Source organism: Passer montanus, unplaced genomic scaffold (assembly GCF_014805655.1).
Source record: "Passer montanus isolate IOZ18808 unplaced genomic scaffold, ASM1480565v1 scaffold48, whole genome shotgun sequence".
In the NCBI taxonomy this organism is placed as follows: domain Eukaryota; kingdom Metazoa; phylum Chordata; class Aves; order Passeriformes; family Passeridae; genus Passer; species Passer montanus.
In genome coordinates, this window is record NW_024369707.1 from 3,160,772 (window position 1) to 3,177,989 (window position 17,218).

Genomic DNA, 17,218 nt, shown 5'->3' on the forward strand with positions numbered 1-17,218 from the left:
CGCGGGCCGAGCCCGCGCCCCCTCCCCGGGCCGGGCTGCGCGACAGCCGCTGCTGAGCTGTCCCTGTGGCAGCCCCGCGGCCCGGGCGGTGGCGGCCGTCCCTGCCCCAGCTCTGCTCCGCATAGGTGAACCGAACTGGAGGGCTGGGAGGGCGTCGCGTGTGAAGCTCCCAAAGCTGCTCTCTTGGGAGAAAAAAGCACATCCCCTGCCTTCGGGCTGCTCCCGAAAGAAGCTGTACAAAAGCCTGTACAAAATAGAGGTGCACGCCTGATGCAAGCTGCCCACGGCCAGGGGAGGAGGGGAGAAAACTGTCCACTATTGGAGCCAGTTCTGCCTGGGGACCGGGCACCACGCGTGGGTCCCACCGGGGCACAGAGCACCGAGCGGTCTCCGGGGAGGCCGCCTGAGCAGGGCTTGGAAGCATCCCTCAGGGAGGGGCAGCAGGGCAGCCCCCCGCTCTGGAAACGCAACTGCTGCCGGCTTTATGCAAACTTGTGACCCTGGCAATTAGTTTAGCCTTTTAAGCATTTAATTGCCCTGATTTTGTGTCCCTTTCTGGGCTTGCATTTTTATGCACTGGGGCTCTGACTGGCAGAGGTGGCCGGTGTCCACATCTCCGGAAAGCTGCTGACAGATGAAGTGCTCGGCATGTTAGCAAGGCGAAACAAGACTGCTGAAACATATGACAACCAAAATAAACCATGTTTTTAGCAATGTTTCCTCTGTATGCCTTCATCAACCAAATAATAACCAAATAATTACATGTGGCATGTTTACTGGGGATATTACAAAGTAAACCTCATTACTAGTTATAGTGCGTTTATGAGTTATCCATTGGAACTGGCTTTAAAGTACAATTTTATTCTATAATTTTTAACACTGACGCAGTCAAATGCTGGAGGTAGTTGACCCAATATATGTAAATTATTAATCATATACTTTTTATAGCAAGAGCAGATGTTTTTCAGTGATCTAGTTGAACTACAAGCTAGAGAGCCATAGCTCCACTGATGGTACATGGAACTTGGGTGTTTTGCTGCTAACTTAGGTCTTATTACAGCATCTGCATTTGTCCCTAAAATAGTTCATGAGTCAGGTTTTCAAAAAAGCTCAGCATCTTTGCAGGCACTAATGCTTGGGCCATTTTTCTAAGAGCTCTGCATACTTTGTGTGCATATAATCTAAAAAGCTTTTCTGGGAAAAAAAAAATCTCATTCTTTTACAGGTGACCAAATAAGAATCCAGATTCCCCTGCCTTTAAATGAAATTCTTCCTGAGGAGCTGTATTCAAACACTGTTACTGTGAATGGGTTTCCTTGCCTTGCTTGTTGGGGAGACTGACTGGCTTCATCAGCTGCTGTCATTTTCACTACAGTTTCTCTAGGATTTCACAATTGCAAAGAGTTCATTTGGCTCCTCTGCCTTTCATGAGCCTGCTCTTGGCAGTGCTGTGTGGGAAGAAGGTTGAAGGCAGGTATGTGCCTTTCCTCTGGGTGCAGCAGGCCATGGGACAATCAGACTGTCCTGGGAAGGGGATCCTGGCATCCAATCCTTGCTTATCCAGAGACTGAGAGTTTGTGCAGTTATTGGAGATTACTTCCTCTGCTTTTGAGTGTATTCACTCTGAACTTGTCACCTTAGTGAAAAGTTAATAGTATGAAAGTAATAATAAGCAAGAATTCAGTTCAAATGGTAAATGCATTTTCTGAAGATTTGTGGGTGTTGATACAAGCATGACATTAACTTGCATCTACTCAATCTAAGCCACTTCTGTCAGCAAGACTGCAAAGAGGAGTGTCATAACTTTGCAGCTCAATATCAACTGTTTTTCTTCAAATAATTTAAAATATGTAAAAGATGTGCCTATTTCCTGTCCAAAGAAGAAAATTTTTTGTATCCAGTATCAGGATTCAGGTGTGCACAAAACCAGTCAAAAGTATAGGAGAGAAAGGTGAGGCTTTACATTTAATCTTGACTCTGAATCTTCAGTTACATAATTTTGTGTTCCATTATCTAAGATGCACTGTAATATCCCTCATACATTTTCATTAATCTTATGCAGAGCATGTGCAACAGCTTGCGATTTTCCTTCATTCTGCCTCTTCTCATTATTTCCCATTAGCATGATTATTCATTGTGTTTATCACCTTTTTGCACCTAGTCTCTCTCTGCCTTGTGAGTGGGCTGAATCCTCTGTAAGTAGTCCAGTAACCTACAGCAACAGAGGATCTGGCTCCAAGTTCGTTATTAGGAAAGGCTTGAGATGTCATGTTTAAGACCTATCTTTTGCAGAAGAATGGTGAGGTATAATTATGACTAAGGCTGTCCTCTTTAATTTAACTAATAATATAATTTACTAATTGTGACCAGGCTGTCCTTTTATGGTCAGAAAACCAGTCCGTACCAGTGCAAGGCTCTGACTTGTTCCCCTGCTGCTCGTCCTGCCTCAGACACCCTGCAGGACCTCTCAAAGGACCTCTAAGCCCTATCCCATTCTCTGTTTCCCAGTTTGGAAAGAAACAGCCTGGAAGGCATTTCAGTATCCATTTCCACTGGCAACTCATCAATTGATCCCAGCTTATCTGTCTGTGCAGCAAGTGTTAAATGTGCACAGTTCTTGTTCTTCCTCACTGTGTCACCAATACCTCCCATGGCCAAGTTAGGGCTAATGACAACTGAGTCACTATAGAACACATCCATCTGTTCAAGATTTGCTACCAGGAGTGCAACATATTTTAGCTGCAGCTCACTTATGAGGCAGATCAGCGTGCTCTCAGAACCTACATGCTCAAGCTGCCCTCAGTTACACATGATTACCTGCCCTGCCAGGAAGGGTCAGGTGGCGTTTGAGCACAAAGGGAACTTAGGCAGCAGCCAGGCTGGAGAGGCTGCACGTATCCACAGGTGTTCACTGGTGCTGGGACTGGCCAGCTCTGACCCCAGCTATGGATTACTGTGGAATGCCCCAGAGCCTTCTCTGTGTGTTTATCTAGCAATAAGAAAAAAAGTAAAACTGTTTGGAAAGGTAGTAACTTGAGAAGCAAAATGTACTCACGTATTTAAAGACAAATTTTGAGTTGGGACAGAATCTGGGTTTGTCTGTTCATTGCCTGTTTGCAGCAGTGAGGAGCCAGCCCAGGCACACATTCTGAGAGCTCACAGGAGACATAAGGACCTTTTAAAAACAATTTTTGATATCTTTTCCCCCTTTCCACTGACATGAAGCTGATGTTTCTTTTTATTTCTCTGAAGAAGAAAAGAAGACAAAAAAAAAAAACCTTCTGTGGTAATTTGTATCATTGCATTTCTAGTCTCCATGGAAACCTATGTGGTGCTCCACAGTTGGGTAAGATTTGAATCTGTTGCAGCAGAAATCAGATGGAGGGAAGACTGGATTATACACCTTGACTGTTAATCAATTAAAAGTGGTTTTGAAATTATTTTCACCTTGTGTTGCAATCTTTACTCAGAGTAACAGTATAAATCAAAGTAATCAAATTAAGCTAGTGTGACCTGATCCTATGTACACCTATGCATGTAACTCTGTCACTCAGTTTGATTCTGATAGGCATTGACATTAATTTGGAAGAATTCTTTGTTTTTAGTAGGATTATAAGGATTAATACTATGGAAACTGAACACATAATAACAAATTGTTGTCATGTTGACTCTATTAAAAAGGGGGGCACTAACAATTGCCTTGTTGTGATTTATGTAAGCAAAACATTTTAAAAATTAAGAATCTGAATTCCTTATCTTTTGCTGTCTTCATTCTTGTTCTTCCACTTCTAAGGAAAAAATACATCCCCAAACTGGTTTCCTCTGAAAAGATGTGGTAACTTCATCTACCTGCTGCTTCTTTACTCCAAGCTTTATGAACTTGAACACAAAGGCATCATCTTATTGGGACAGCAGAAGGTAACATAGAGAAGTAATATACAGAGGGAGACCAATCTTTTTGTGACCACAGTCAACCCATGAAGAGTGAGAGCTCTCAGCCACATAAAAGTAAGTAAAATATATAGTAATGGAAATAATGCAGCCTACTGTCAGCCTGTAAATACTCCTGCATAGACAGCCATGATAACAAGTTACACAAATAAATTAATTGGACAAATTTCTAAGCATTTTACATTTGAACAATGAAGTCACAGTATTCACTACAACTGCACGAACTACGTGGTGAAATATGGTAGTGATTTATGGCATTCACCATAACCAAACCACAAAATCTGATTATTTTGTATGTGTTTTTAGGTATTTACTGCATTTGCTTCAGAATACTGTGGAGAAAATGTATGCTAGCCGAGAGGATATTGGATATGATTTTGGAGATGACTCTAAAGTTGGAAGTAAGCCAATTAAACCTAATCCAAACATCGATGGAGGATGGGCTTGGATGATTGTACTTTCCTCTTTCCTTGTGCACATTCTCATCATGGGTTCCCAAATGGCCCTTGGAATACTCAACATGGAATGGCTTGAAGAGTTTAATCAAAGTCGTGGCTTAACAGCATGGGTTAGCTCCCTCAGCATGGGCATCACGCTTATTGTAGGTATGTGCCAGCATCACATATATTAAAACTGGATGTATTTTCAGAATATGTTTGCTATTCATCCCTCAAGTATTTTCTTATGGTTGTCCCAAGATGACCTTTTAAAGTCACCAGGACCAATTTTACAATGTGGATGGAGAAAGGGAATAACAAGGAAGATGACAGGGAAGACAGTTAGCCCAGGAGACTGCTTGAGCAGGAAAGGAAGCCTGTGACTTCCAGGTCTGCCTAGAATTAAGAAAACATGATCTGTGAAGCTTGGAGTCATCCCCATGCTCTATCTGTGAGGAGAAAATGTTGAATTCACACAGTTTATATTTCAGTTTGGCAGCTGAATGAAAATGTATTTTTTTAGCTGTAGTTGGATCAACCCAAAATAGTATCTGGAGGAAATGTTTGTGTATATATGTACATACACATATATGACTCCCTAAATGAAGACTGAAAAAAGTTATGTTTATATCTGCCTAAATTATTCTACTGAAAACAAGATAAAATGCTTAACTTCTAGTTACTTGTGAAAATGTCTTGCACTCCTACAGCATCAGCATGAGGAATAGGTGTTTCAGCTTATTCTTCTGTTTAAACTGTCCCTTCTTTATGGGCAACTTTGATTGCAGGTCTGGCAGGTATTTGCTAAGTATTTAATCAGTTGGTTGTATTTCTCTTTCCATGATTTTAAGAAGTAATTTTAAGAAGTAAACAAACTGAGTTGCACAAGTTTTTGCCTGATGTTTTAACATTTTATTGAAAACATTAAGAAACTTAGGGTGAAAAATTATTAGAGCATAAATAATTAAATAAATAATTTATCATTTATTTCATGTTTTTTAACAGGTCCTTTTATTGGTTTATTCATCAGCATGTGTGGGTGCCGCACGACAGCCATAATTGGAGGGATCCTGAATGCCCTGGGCTGGATACTGAGTGCCTATGCCTCAAATGTGCACTACCTCTTCCTCACCTTTGGACTGACAGCTGGTGAGAGCTGCACTAATGTTTGAAGGTTCTTTCAATTATTTTTGATTCCTTTGAAGCTGATTTGAGTGAGTAAATAGGGAAGGTAGACTGTAAAGTTATTCCAGCTCTGCTTTTACACTTTTTACAGCCTGTTATCTTTTTAGGAAACTTATTTATTCAGTGGATTGGGCCCAGTGACTTCTTTTGTTGTTTAAATTTGCCATGTGAAAGTGGAATTTCTATCAGTTTCACCCAAATGAATACATTAGAGGACATTTTTAATTAGGGGAGTTACTGTAACCCAAACCCTGACAAGTAAAATTTAAAGATGAATTTCATATCTAGCTAACTCCTCTCCTTGTCACAGGAAAGAATAACAAATGTTTTCTCCAGAAGTTGCTCCACATTAATAAAATACTGGAATGTGAAGACTCAGCACTGCTTCAAAACCCATTTTAAAGGTTGGAGTGGGTTACAGCTGGTAGGCAGCTAAGCTGCACACAGCTGCTCACTCCCTCTCCCACAGTGGGGAGAGAATCAGAAAGGTAAAAATAAGATAAAGAGAGTTTGGTAGATAAAGCAAAAGCTGAATGCACAAGCAAAACAAAGATAAGAAACTCATTCACTACTTCCCACGGGCAGGCAGGCAGGCATGCAGCTGTTTCCAGTAAAGCAGGGCTTGGTCACGTGTAACTATCACCTGGGAAGACATTGCCACAACTCCAAGTGTTCCCCCTTCCTCCTCCTTTCCCCAGTTTTACTGCTGAGTACAATGTCTCGTGGTGTGGGATGTCCCTTCAGTCAGCTGGGGTCCCCTGTCCCACTGCATCCCCTCCCAGCTTCTGGGGCTCTGCCACTCACAGGGGGTGAGGAACACCCTGTGAGAAACAGAAAAGGCCTTGGTGCTGTGTAAACAGTGTCCAGCAACAGCTAAGCATGCCTGTGCTAGCAGGGATTGGGTCACAAATCCAAAACACAGCACTAGATGAGCTGCTAAGAAGCAAATTAACTCTCTCCCAGCCTCACTTAGGATAATGTATGGAGCTGTATTTCATATGTAGTTTCTAATAACATTCATTCATATTATATCAACAACCACTCAGAGCAACTAATATCACTACAATTTTTAAAATCAAAATGACTGATGTAATGTTTTGTCATTTTAATGAAATTAGATGTCTAGAAAACCTTTTGACAAGCAAAGATCAAGAGCCCAAGCAAAATACAAAAAGATGTGGGTTTAGGCATTTTCCTTCAAAACCAACAAATCCTTAGTGCTTGAATGCTCAGTTTCTAACAATGTTTCTTGTGAAAAAATTCAGTTACATAAAGTAAGTTATGTAGAGGAACCAGTATTAAGTACTTAAAGCACTACTCAGTTTTGTTTGGTGCTCATTTCTGAAAATAGATACTGTTAACAGATATGAAACAAAAACGTGAAAGTTATCCATGTAAGAAATGCAAAATTTGGGCTTTAATTACTATCTCAGCAACACTGAGCAGTTCAAGGGGCTTTGAAATGTTACTCACTCCACAGATAACAAATTGAAAATTTGCAAATGAAGCACTGTCTATGTTACATTTGCCAGAGGGCAACATTATGGAAAAAATGGACTCTTTGCAATATTAGTAATAGCTTCAGTACTCTATATAATCTTAAACTGTCCTTTCATAGAATTTCATAGAAATCTACAGAATTTCTATACATAAATTTCTATCTAGCTTTTTGGATGGAGAAATACTGAGCTTAGCAAAGATCACTCTGATGACCCTTTACACCACCATACCGTAGACTTCAGTAATGTTGTAAAATCCTGAAAAAAGAATAATGATCACAGAGAGGATCCCGCCTTTTCAAGAATTTCTGTTTTCATATATATTGAATATAATCAAGCAGGCAGGAATCTACACAGTTCTTCAGCCCCTGCTGCTTTTCAGAAAGAGCACACACAAACCAAAAAATGGCAGAGTTTAAGTAGAGAATTTAAAGAGGAGTTTAAATTTAAAACCAGATTTTCTGGGGGGAAAAAAAAATCAGAGACAAACTTTTATGTAAGATGGAGAAGTGAGATGTTGCAGGAGTAGTTCTGTCCAGGAAAACAGCGTAGAGATACCTGAGAGGTTCCTTCCAGCTCCATGAGACCTCTGCTCACTGTCCCTCCCTCATGATCTCCTCACTCACCCTCAGTCCTGCCCGCTTGCTCCCATCCCCTCACTCACCATCCCCTCAGTCCTGCCCGCTCGCTCTCATCCCCTCACTCACCATCCCCTCAGTCCTGCCACTTGCTCCCATCCCCTCACTCACCATCCTCTCAGTCCCGGCCCATCCGTAGAAGTCTCTCCATGTTGTCATGGCTGCTCCTGGAAAGAGCTGCTTTTCCATTGCGGTGGCCACCTCTTGCTGCCATCACCTCTGGGCCTCCACGCTGCGCTTGTGGGCCTGCTCATGGCTGCTGCCTTCAGTTCATCCGTCCGATCCCAACCTCATCTGTCCATCCGCAGCCACCCTCAGCACATTCCCGAGGGCCCCTTCCCTCAGGGAGCTCCTCGCAGCCCCAGGAGCAGGGGCTCTCCGGGGGGCAGAGAGGCCTCAGAGTCCGTGGTCGGGTGTAGGGAGGGACAATGGTGCAAAATAAAAGCCCAAAAATAAAAGCTCAGTTGTGTATTTGCCTAGGAAAGAAAGAAATACTTCTAACAAGCAATATGGGTCAGCTCTGGCCAGTGTCACTGCTATGATGTTGAAGGGCTTTTTTCAGGCTTTTTTGGAATCATGGCTTTCTCTGGCCTAGCTGCAGCTACATCATGCTGCAGCTGCATGCAGCTACGTTAGCACCTATTTAGGAAAACAAAACAGTCACAAAACACTTCTGAATTACAATCACAGTGAGTTGGGAAGCATTTTCTGCATACACCTGTTCCAATCCAAATCCCTCTATGAAGAATTTGCTGTGAGAAAAAATGGTGAACTGTTACTTCTAATGATGTGTTTGCACACGTCATTGCTTTCTGCTTGAAGTGCATGCCATGAATACCCACCCTGGTTTTTAACTGCAGGTGAGGGGTTTTCAACAGAATTAGAGATCTACCTTGTAAGACTGAGCAGCTACTGTGTGGCCCTCCCTGGAATGCCCAAAGAGAACCAACCTGGAGGCCACCTAAAGTCCCAGCAGTGCACTAACCCCATGTGCTGGCCTCTCAAATACATGTCATGATCACTATTACTGAACAAGGATAGGAACTCAGTGGGAATCTTCATTGCTGGGAAGTTTAGGTGAAAGCAACAAGATGTGCTCACTAAGCAGTTCTGGTCGCTGATACCATCAGATGTGGGTATTATAATTGCAGATATTTCAAAATAGGCTGTGTCTATGTTTGCCCCCATAGTAACTGTCACTGATTGATTGTGGGACATTTGTAACTTTCCAATGTTGACATGCTGACCTGAGATAAAGGTTTTATATTCCATGTGTTTAGTTTTTCCAGCAATAAATATTAGTATTGCATTCTCACTGGAAATGAGTACTGCAGAATTTGGAAAACACTACGAGACAGAAATGAAAGCTAACATCAGAACTATTATTGGTTTTACTACTATGCTTACACAAAAATTAGGAATAAAACTGATTTCTTTTTCACTGCTTTTTATGTTGCTGGCAAACAGTTCAGATTTATTTAAATTTTTTTTTATAGGCATTGGAAGTGGCATGGTTTATCTACCTGCAGTGGTCATGGTAGGGCAATATTTTCAGAACAGAAGAGCACTTGCACAAGGGCTCAGTACCACAGGAACGGGGTTTGGAGCTTTCCTAATGACTGCCTTATTGAAGTACCTCTGCACTGAATTTGGGTGGAGGAATGCCATGTTCATCCAGGGAGCCATCTCCCTGAACCTTTGTGTCTGTGGGGCACTCATGAGACCGCTCTCTCCCAAAGAGCTCCGTGAAAAGTATGTGGTGAGAAATGATAGCGAAGAAAATCAGGCAAAAGCTCTGTCCCATTCTACAGAGACTATAAAATCTAATGGAGTCCTTGGTGAAGAACCAGAGAAAAAAGAAGAGGCAGCAAATGAAGAAGTGCTTGGCAATGTGCAGCACACAGAAATTGGAGGTAAATCTGGAAGTGGAAGGAGCATGTATGGACTGCGCCTCTTTAAGACAGTGAGCCAGCTGACAATTACAGTCAGGAAGGGCTTTGCACTCTGGTACTCCAGCTACTTTGGAGCTGCATCACTGTTTACCAATAGAGTATTTGTGGCCTTTATCATTTGGGCTTTGTTTGCCTATAGCAGCTTTGTCATTCCCTTTATTCACCTTCCAGAAATAGTCAAGCAGTACAACTTATCTAGGCAGGACAATGTATTTCCTTTGACATCCATTATAGCCATTGTTCATATTTTTGGTAAAGTGATCCTTGGAATCATCTCTGATCTGCCGTGCATCAGCACATGGAATGTCTTCCTCATGGCTAACTTTACCCTGGTCACCTGCATTCTTACTTTGCCACTAATGCAGACATACATTGGCCTGGCTGTGGTTTGTGCTCTAATAGGATTTTCTAGTGGCTATTTTTCTCTAATGCCTGTTGTGACTGAAGATTTAGTTGGAACTAAACACCTTGCAAATGCCTATGGCATCATCATTTGTGCCAATGGAATATCTGCTTTGTTTGGACCACCCTTTGCAGGTAAAAAGTTCAAATTGCTAACCAACAGATGTTTGTGTAATGACCGTGTGACTCTTTGTATTATTAAACTTATGCTATGAGCATGTGCAGTTAACAAAATCACAGCTGCTCCATAATGGACATAACATTGAGCTTTACATTGTACAGATTTACAGGTCACATCTGCTGGGTTCTAGCTCACTGCCCTCACATTGCAAATTACAGTTCTTGGACATAGCCCCAAATCTATTACAACCTATCCTTAAAATGGTATGTTTCCTTAAAATAGTTACCATACACTTTTTTTTTGTTAAATGAGAAAGGTGTAACCCATTTTTTCATGTTTTGTATACTATATGCACTATACATACTCATTCATTTACCCACATGAAGAAATGGTGATTAATTCTCAGGGTAGGCAGCTGTTTGTACCACAGCATTACCCCAAGGACTGTGCTATGTGTTTGGGTGTCCCCATTCCAAACTGCCAGCTCATGTGTTGATTTAGCTACATTTGCTTTGCCTTCCTTCAGCCAGAAATGCCTACTTTGGGGACTTCACTGCTCATAAACTCTTTTCTGCCATCCCCAGCAAAAGGGAGAAGTGTATGTATGCTATCCCTACAGTTACTTAGGTTTAAACAGACATTCATTATAAATTTCCTCATAGGAAGAGGTGGGGGAGTACAGAAGAGATACAGGTACTGATTGTCAGTACTGTATCAGACTCGAGCTCTCTTACCGAGGTGCTGCTGTGAGAAATCTTGGGGATGTCATGGCTATAGTCAGCCAGGGGCAGCTCTAGGCTGAAGAGAAGCCTGAGCAGCATGAGCAGCCCAGGAAAACGAGAGCCCCTTCTCTCCCCACCACTGGGTGAGCAACACGAGTGAGAAGAAAGCTCTCTCAGTGCCCCTTGAAAGCAGCAGTGTTTTACTCTGCCACATTCCCTCAGCACCTCCCAGTCTGTGCTAAACCTGTCTCTGAATTTGGTCTTTGGTTAGGAAGCAAATTGGATGCAAGAGCTGATGTAAAGAGAGCTCCAGATCTTGTGGGTACATCACAATGCAGCCAGTGTGGAGTGAGGCAGTTTTGCTTATTTGGGTTCTCAAACCTTCCCAAAGCAATGAAGAAGTAACTTTAATGAAGAAGTAACTTTAATGTGTTTTTGCAAAGGAATTGAGGCTGGAATGAGAATCATTGCAGTATTGAGATTGTATCTCTTGAACAGTCTTCTATTGGTATGTGAGGCTTGGAAACAGCTATGGGAAATGTGTTTGCTTGCACAAGGCAGAGCATTTGAAATACCCAATATTGGGCATTTTACAGAGGCAGTGATAGGGAGGAGGATCTAATTGGTTTGGGATTACGAAATGTCAATTTTGAAATCAAACCTGTGATAACTTGTTTGAAAAATACTGGTTTTCCACAAAACATCTGTGGATTTGACAGAAATGTCATGAAAGAAAAGTGAAGTATTTTTTGTATTTTCTTATGAAATGTACTTTTTTGGCAAACTTTGTAACAAACATGTTCTGTCCTTGTTTTCCAGGTTGGATCTATGACATCACACAAAAATACGATTTTTCTTTTTACATAGCTGGATTGCTATACATGGTGGGAATAATATTTTTACTTTTACAGCCTTGTATTCAAAAGAAACAGTCAAGAGAAAAATCTACAGAAGAAGCACAAGTATAGAACAAATTCCAGAACTTTTTTACAGAACTTTTTTGGTTTTGTGTTTACTTGTGTGACAGTATGAAGATGTTTTTCGTATAGAACCAACCACATTTAGCTGCACTTAATTGAAAAGCAAATGTGCTCCATAAGGCTTATAAATTATTTGAAGTGAGCTTTTAAAATTAGTTAATAATTTTACTTTATAACTACCAAATACAGTGATTAAAAGCACACTGCTAGTACTTCAATATTAGAACAATACTAAGAACACTTACCCTTGCTTCTCTTTTAATATTTCACCATTAACCATTGGTGAAAATCCACTGACTGCAGTGCAGTTACTTTGATTTACATTAGTCCTATGAGAGAATTTGGTCAGGACATGAATGATTTATAAAAGTCCTTTCTACTACATATTCAAGCTGATGAAAGATTAGTTACTGGGTATTAGAAAATGATTGTATTTCTTGCCTGGCTAGTCAAGTACTGTTGAAATGCTACTATAATAATTCCATTAATTCAGCGTACTAAAAGTACTATTTCTGTGATGCAAATCTGAAGAAAAGTTCTCATATATTTCTGAAGTGATTCAGTTGGACTCAATAGGTCCCTCCCAACCCAGTATATTCTGTGATTCTACTTCAATGATTTTTAATTTTGTTTTTTTAAAGTATCAACTGCATCTAAAGTAGCCATCCTCAATACATAGGCTACATTTTAAATGCTGTGACACTTAATGCACCTGAAGTAGAAAAACCAATAAATGCAGAAACAGGAAACATGTGGAAAATATCACTGTGACTGGAAAATGCTTCCAGAAACAGTTTGAGTTCTTTGGCCCCTTTACCTAATTAGAGTTATTGTAGAATTTAATAACATTGCCACTGATTCTTTCCATGGGAATGAACTCTACTATAGCACACTAAATTTTGTTATAATTTAATTTAATTGTTCGCCAACTTTGTTACATGTGAGCAGTCGTGTTGCTGCTTGTAATGTATCATGAATTGACTAAGATTCATCATGTCTGAGGAATTTATTCTCTAGAAAATGAGATACTACAGAGCATGGAATAGCTAAAGAGCATTTAAAATACTAAAATAAATTTTCTTAACATTAAGGGTCTGGTAACCTGTGCAGAAGGTGGTGTGTGGTGGTTGAGGGCATATTTTTTTCAGCTTTGAGAGGTGAGTCTGATGTTAATTTTCCTATCAAATAAGAACCACTGTAAGTTTTCATCCTCTTTATGAAAGTTCTTTGCATGACAAATCAGGTTCTTAGTTTAATATTTCTACGTGCTGCTGGAATTCCTTAAAAAGCAATTGAAACTATTTGATTATATTAAAGAACTATTGGGAAACAGTTCAGTTCACAACAACATCAATATCCTTATCTTCTTTATAGCTGCAAGGTTGGTTAAGAAAAAGTTCTGAATGTGTATCGTTCTATATTGCAATTCACCAGCTTCTTAGTGTTGCACTTCTACAACTCTTGGCAGGGACATACTTTAAAGTATTCCTTAAGGACCACTGAAGTCAGCCAAGTTAAAAAATAAAACCTTAAGGAACTCTGAATTAGTTTAAGATTTATATCAGTGCAATCATATAGGGTAGTTATGTACGGCCTTTAAAATTCACATAAGACAACTGAGGTGGCACTGAACTGCAACACACAGTGTGAACACACAGTCAGTAACTTCCTAAAATCAACTTTTTTTATTGGAGAAAATGTGCACGTAAATTTTCACATCAGTTCTTTGTTACAGGTTAAATGTCTTCTTGGTGGGAATGCTGCTGATGGCTCATTTGAACTGAGCTATCTTTTATTGGTGAAATATATATTGTAGTGATGATTTCCCTCATTTGCCTTTTTTTTTAAAGATATGTATCCTTCATACATAGATCTTCACTTTGTCTTTTGTCAAAAGCAACATTATTTGCATATTACAGTAATAAAAAATATGTTGTTCACTTGTGATATCTGCAATAGATCTTTCTACAGAGGTTCTTACAGGGCCATATGTTGGGAATAAACTTATGTTACCCAAAAATACACTTCAATTGCTTTGATGGAACATGCACCTTTATTCAGTTGTTTTTTTGTTCTTGGCGTGTTGCTCCTGCCTCCTTTGGAGCTGTGGCTGACATTTGTGTGTGTGAAGGTTCCCAGCCCACTTCCTTTGGGGCTCTTTCATTTCAGGTGTGGCTGTGTCACGCAAGCTCTCCACAAGAGCTTCCCAAAGAACATCACTGTCACACAGCTACTTGTAAGAGAAAGCAGAGGCTTAGAATCATCATTTGGCTTACTCACTGCTGATTATTCTACTCCACAAAATGTGTTTAGACAGCACAGAGGCCTTGTATGAAGGTCATTTGCAGTGCAAGCTGCCCACGCATTTTGAAAGATGCAGTGATAGTTAAACTCACAGGAGATCAGAGGTTTTGTCCAAGGTTGCCAGTGCAAGATATCACATGTTTTTCTGTGAAAAATCTGAGAAGCTATTTTTGGTATAATATCCAAGGCCTTTCTGCCACTGTTTAAAAAAAAAAAAAAGCAGCTGTAATGCCACGTACTTTCCTGGTGTGTAATTCATACAGCTGCTCTGAAATCAACCAAGCTGTGTAAACTGAAGCCAAAAACCTTGTCAGGATGTAAAAATCACCTCAGAAATACAAATCTGTTTTCAAGGCAAGTAAAAGAGGCCTTGAGGTTTGAACAGAAATGCAATTTTAGAAAACTTTCCGATGTTTTGTAAGGATTAAGCCTGTTTCTCAGGAGAGAACAGAATCTGGTGGAAATAATAAATGTAATCCGTTATATGACAGAGCCATCACCAAAAAAAAATAGGAAGATACTCTCTGTCATATATTATCTACACACTATAAATTATACAAGAATGCAGAAACATTAATTTTTCCCACAAATTTTCCACTTTTCTACAGATGCAGTTGCAGGACCCTAAGTGCAGTTGTACTCAATGACTCCAATGCAAGTGGTAACAGAAACAGAAAAGCAAAAATCCTGATGTAACTTGTGTTACACACTGCAGATGTAGCTGGAACTGCTTCACTCACTGCCTACAGCAAAACTGTCTCAGAGTACGTGTGGTCCTGGCTGTTCTTATGCAGGCGTACACAACATCCTAGCACATTGTAGCAGAGCAAAAGCAGGGATTATAGGGGGACAAATGTGTATAAGTGTTGAAATGAAAATGTATGAGCCTTTTAAAAGTTCTCTTTGCATTTCTGCTTACTCTCGGCTATTGCCAATCTTCTTTGCCCATGAAATAAGGACATCCTGAATGGTGAAGTCTTTAATGAAGTTTAAAAAAAATATAGACTAGTTTTTACTATTGCATATTTTTATTTCCAAACACAGTGGTCTATAAAAAAAAAATACAGGAAGAAAAGCAAAGCTGAATCCCAGCCATTCCCTGGCTCTGGATGGTACCAGCCATTCCCTGGGCCTGGACTGTCCCACCATTCCCAGGCTCCAGACTGTCCCACCATTCCCAGGCTCCGGACTGTCCCACCATTCCCTGTCCCTGCACTGTCCCACCATTCCCAAGCTCTGCACTGTCCCACCATTCCCAGGCTCCGGACTGTCCCGCCGTTCCCGGCTGTCCCCCGCGCGGTGACAGCGGCCCTGCCCCGGGCTCCCTCTGGCGGCCGCAGCTCCCGGCGCTCCCGGCGCTCCCGGGAGGGCTCGTCCCGATCCTCGGGCACGGATCGCGGCCGGGACTGGCGGCGGACACCGCACAGAACAGCAGCTCGCTGCCAAAGCACCGCGAAAACACACACTGTGCTCGCACGGTGGTGTCCACGTTAGGACTTCTTTTACAGGACGCAAGAATAGCACCTAGTGAACAGTCTAAAAGCCTCTGAAATGCACATTGAAAGGGTCTGGATCTCTGGAGAGCAGGAGTTATGCTCAGAACCCCAGTCTGAGAAATGCCATGCTCGGGGTAACTGCAGATACCTGCTGAGTTCAGCCTGCAAGGATGCACTGCACGGCACGAACACACAGAGCTCCCACACTCCACTTTCCAGTCCTGAGTGGAGAGACTGTTCTATTTCCTCTGTGCAGAAATCCAAATATGCTACTCAATAATCCCACAGAGAGCATCATTCCGGCATATGCATAAATTAGTCTGGAAATAAAAACTCATATTATTTAGGCAATTTTTAACTTCTCTAAATATACTGCTGAAAAGAGAGAAAGGGAGCATGGCTTTACTTGTTCTGATAGTTTACTGCATTATGCCAAAATCATATTTTTATTAGTATGAAACTTAATTCTTTCTAACATTTCTTTAAATTCCAAAATATCCAAGGCTTTTTGTTAAACTAATGAAAAGTTTACTGCCCTCCACAATACCTTATCCTACTCCACTCACACTCTTCAAATGACAGATGAAATCAGATATACTGACAAATAATTTCCTGGTCTCTCTTCAATTCATTCTCTTCCTCTCCTTTAGTTATTTTTACTCCCTTATTCTCCATTCAATTGTTCCCCAGTCACAATATCAACTGATTTATCTTCAAATTGAAATACAGCCTAGGACTTTAGCAAGCTTATCTACTCCCATCTGGCCTTCATTTTTAAATTAATGACACGCTCTATTTTCCTGTATTGCCATTTCCTCCTGTGCTTTCTTTGCCCTGTCCTCTTTAACTTGTGCTCACTTTAACTCTCTCTAAAGCATCTGTAATGCTTTGGTAGCCACACAACAGGAACAGCAGCACAGCCACATCCTCTGGAACTGCTAGTCTGACACAGAACTTTTCTTGAAATCTTGTCCCACGTAGCCTCAAAATAGTACAAATCCTGTGAGCAAGCTCATTCTGATTGGGATGCACTCTGCAGCAGACATGTCCCACTCTCCACACTACAAGTTTAATCTGCCTCTCTGAAGTCCTTCAGAGCACATCTAGTTGTCACAGCAGAATCAAGAGAACTAAACCCATTTTTAAATTCCTCATAAGGTCTCACTGTTGCTTATGTTCTCATTAATTGCTCCACCCAGAAACCAATGGGATTCATTCTAGGCCTCTACAGCACCCTTGGGGATAAGAATAAAGTTATTTTACTCTTTAAAACATTTATCTTCCTATTTTCCATAGGCTAAAATATTTTTCTCTCCTACTTCAATTACTGCAGCAGCCTTTTTTCAGGCTCTGACAGGGACAGAAAATACAATTTTGAGGTATTCAGACCCACAAAAATAAACTTCCTACATGATAGCTGTGAATTTTTTAGCTTTCCATCCCAATTTCCTGACCCTGCGCAGACCAGGAAGCTGGAACACTTGACCTCCCAAAGGCCTTTCCAATAAATTTTCTCTTATGCACCAATAGA

General features: G+C 40.9%; 1 protein-coding gene across 2 annotated transcripts in view; it reads left to right on the top strand.

Annotated features, from left to right (window-relative positions):
- Window positions 1–12,607, top strand: part of SLC16A14 (solute carrier family 16 member 14) — a 13,167-nt gene extending 560 nt beyond the window's left edge. The window contains exons 2-7 of one of the 2 annotated variants that reach the window (XM_039722444.1): window positions 1,226–1,474; window positions 3,794–4,008; window positions 4,258–4,556; window positions 5,394–5,537; window positions 9,207–10,199; window positions 11,727–12,607. In XM_039722444.1, coding sequence (XP_039578378.1) covers window positions 4,295–4,556; window positions 5,394–5,537; window positions 9,207–10,199; window positions 11,727–11,875 — 1,548 coding nt within the window. In that variant the 5' untranslated portion in view covers window positions 1,226–1,474; window positions 3,794–4,008; window positions 4,258–4,294 and the 3' untranslated portion in view covers window positions 11,876–12,607. The remainder of the gene's footprint in view (window positions 1–1,225; window positions 1,475–3,793; window positions 4,009–4,257; window positions 4,557–5,393; window positions 5,538–9,206; window positions 10,200–11,726) is intronic. The other variant, XM_039722443.1, reaches the window with a different exon arrangement.
- The last annotated feature ends 4,611 nt before the right edge of the window (window positions 12,608–17,218 follow it).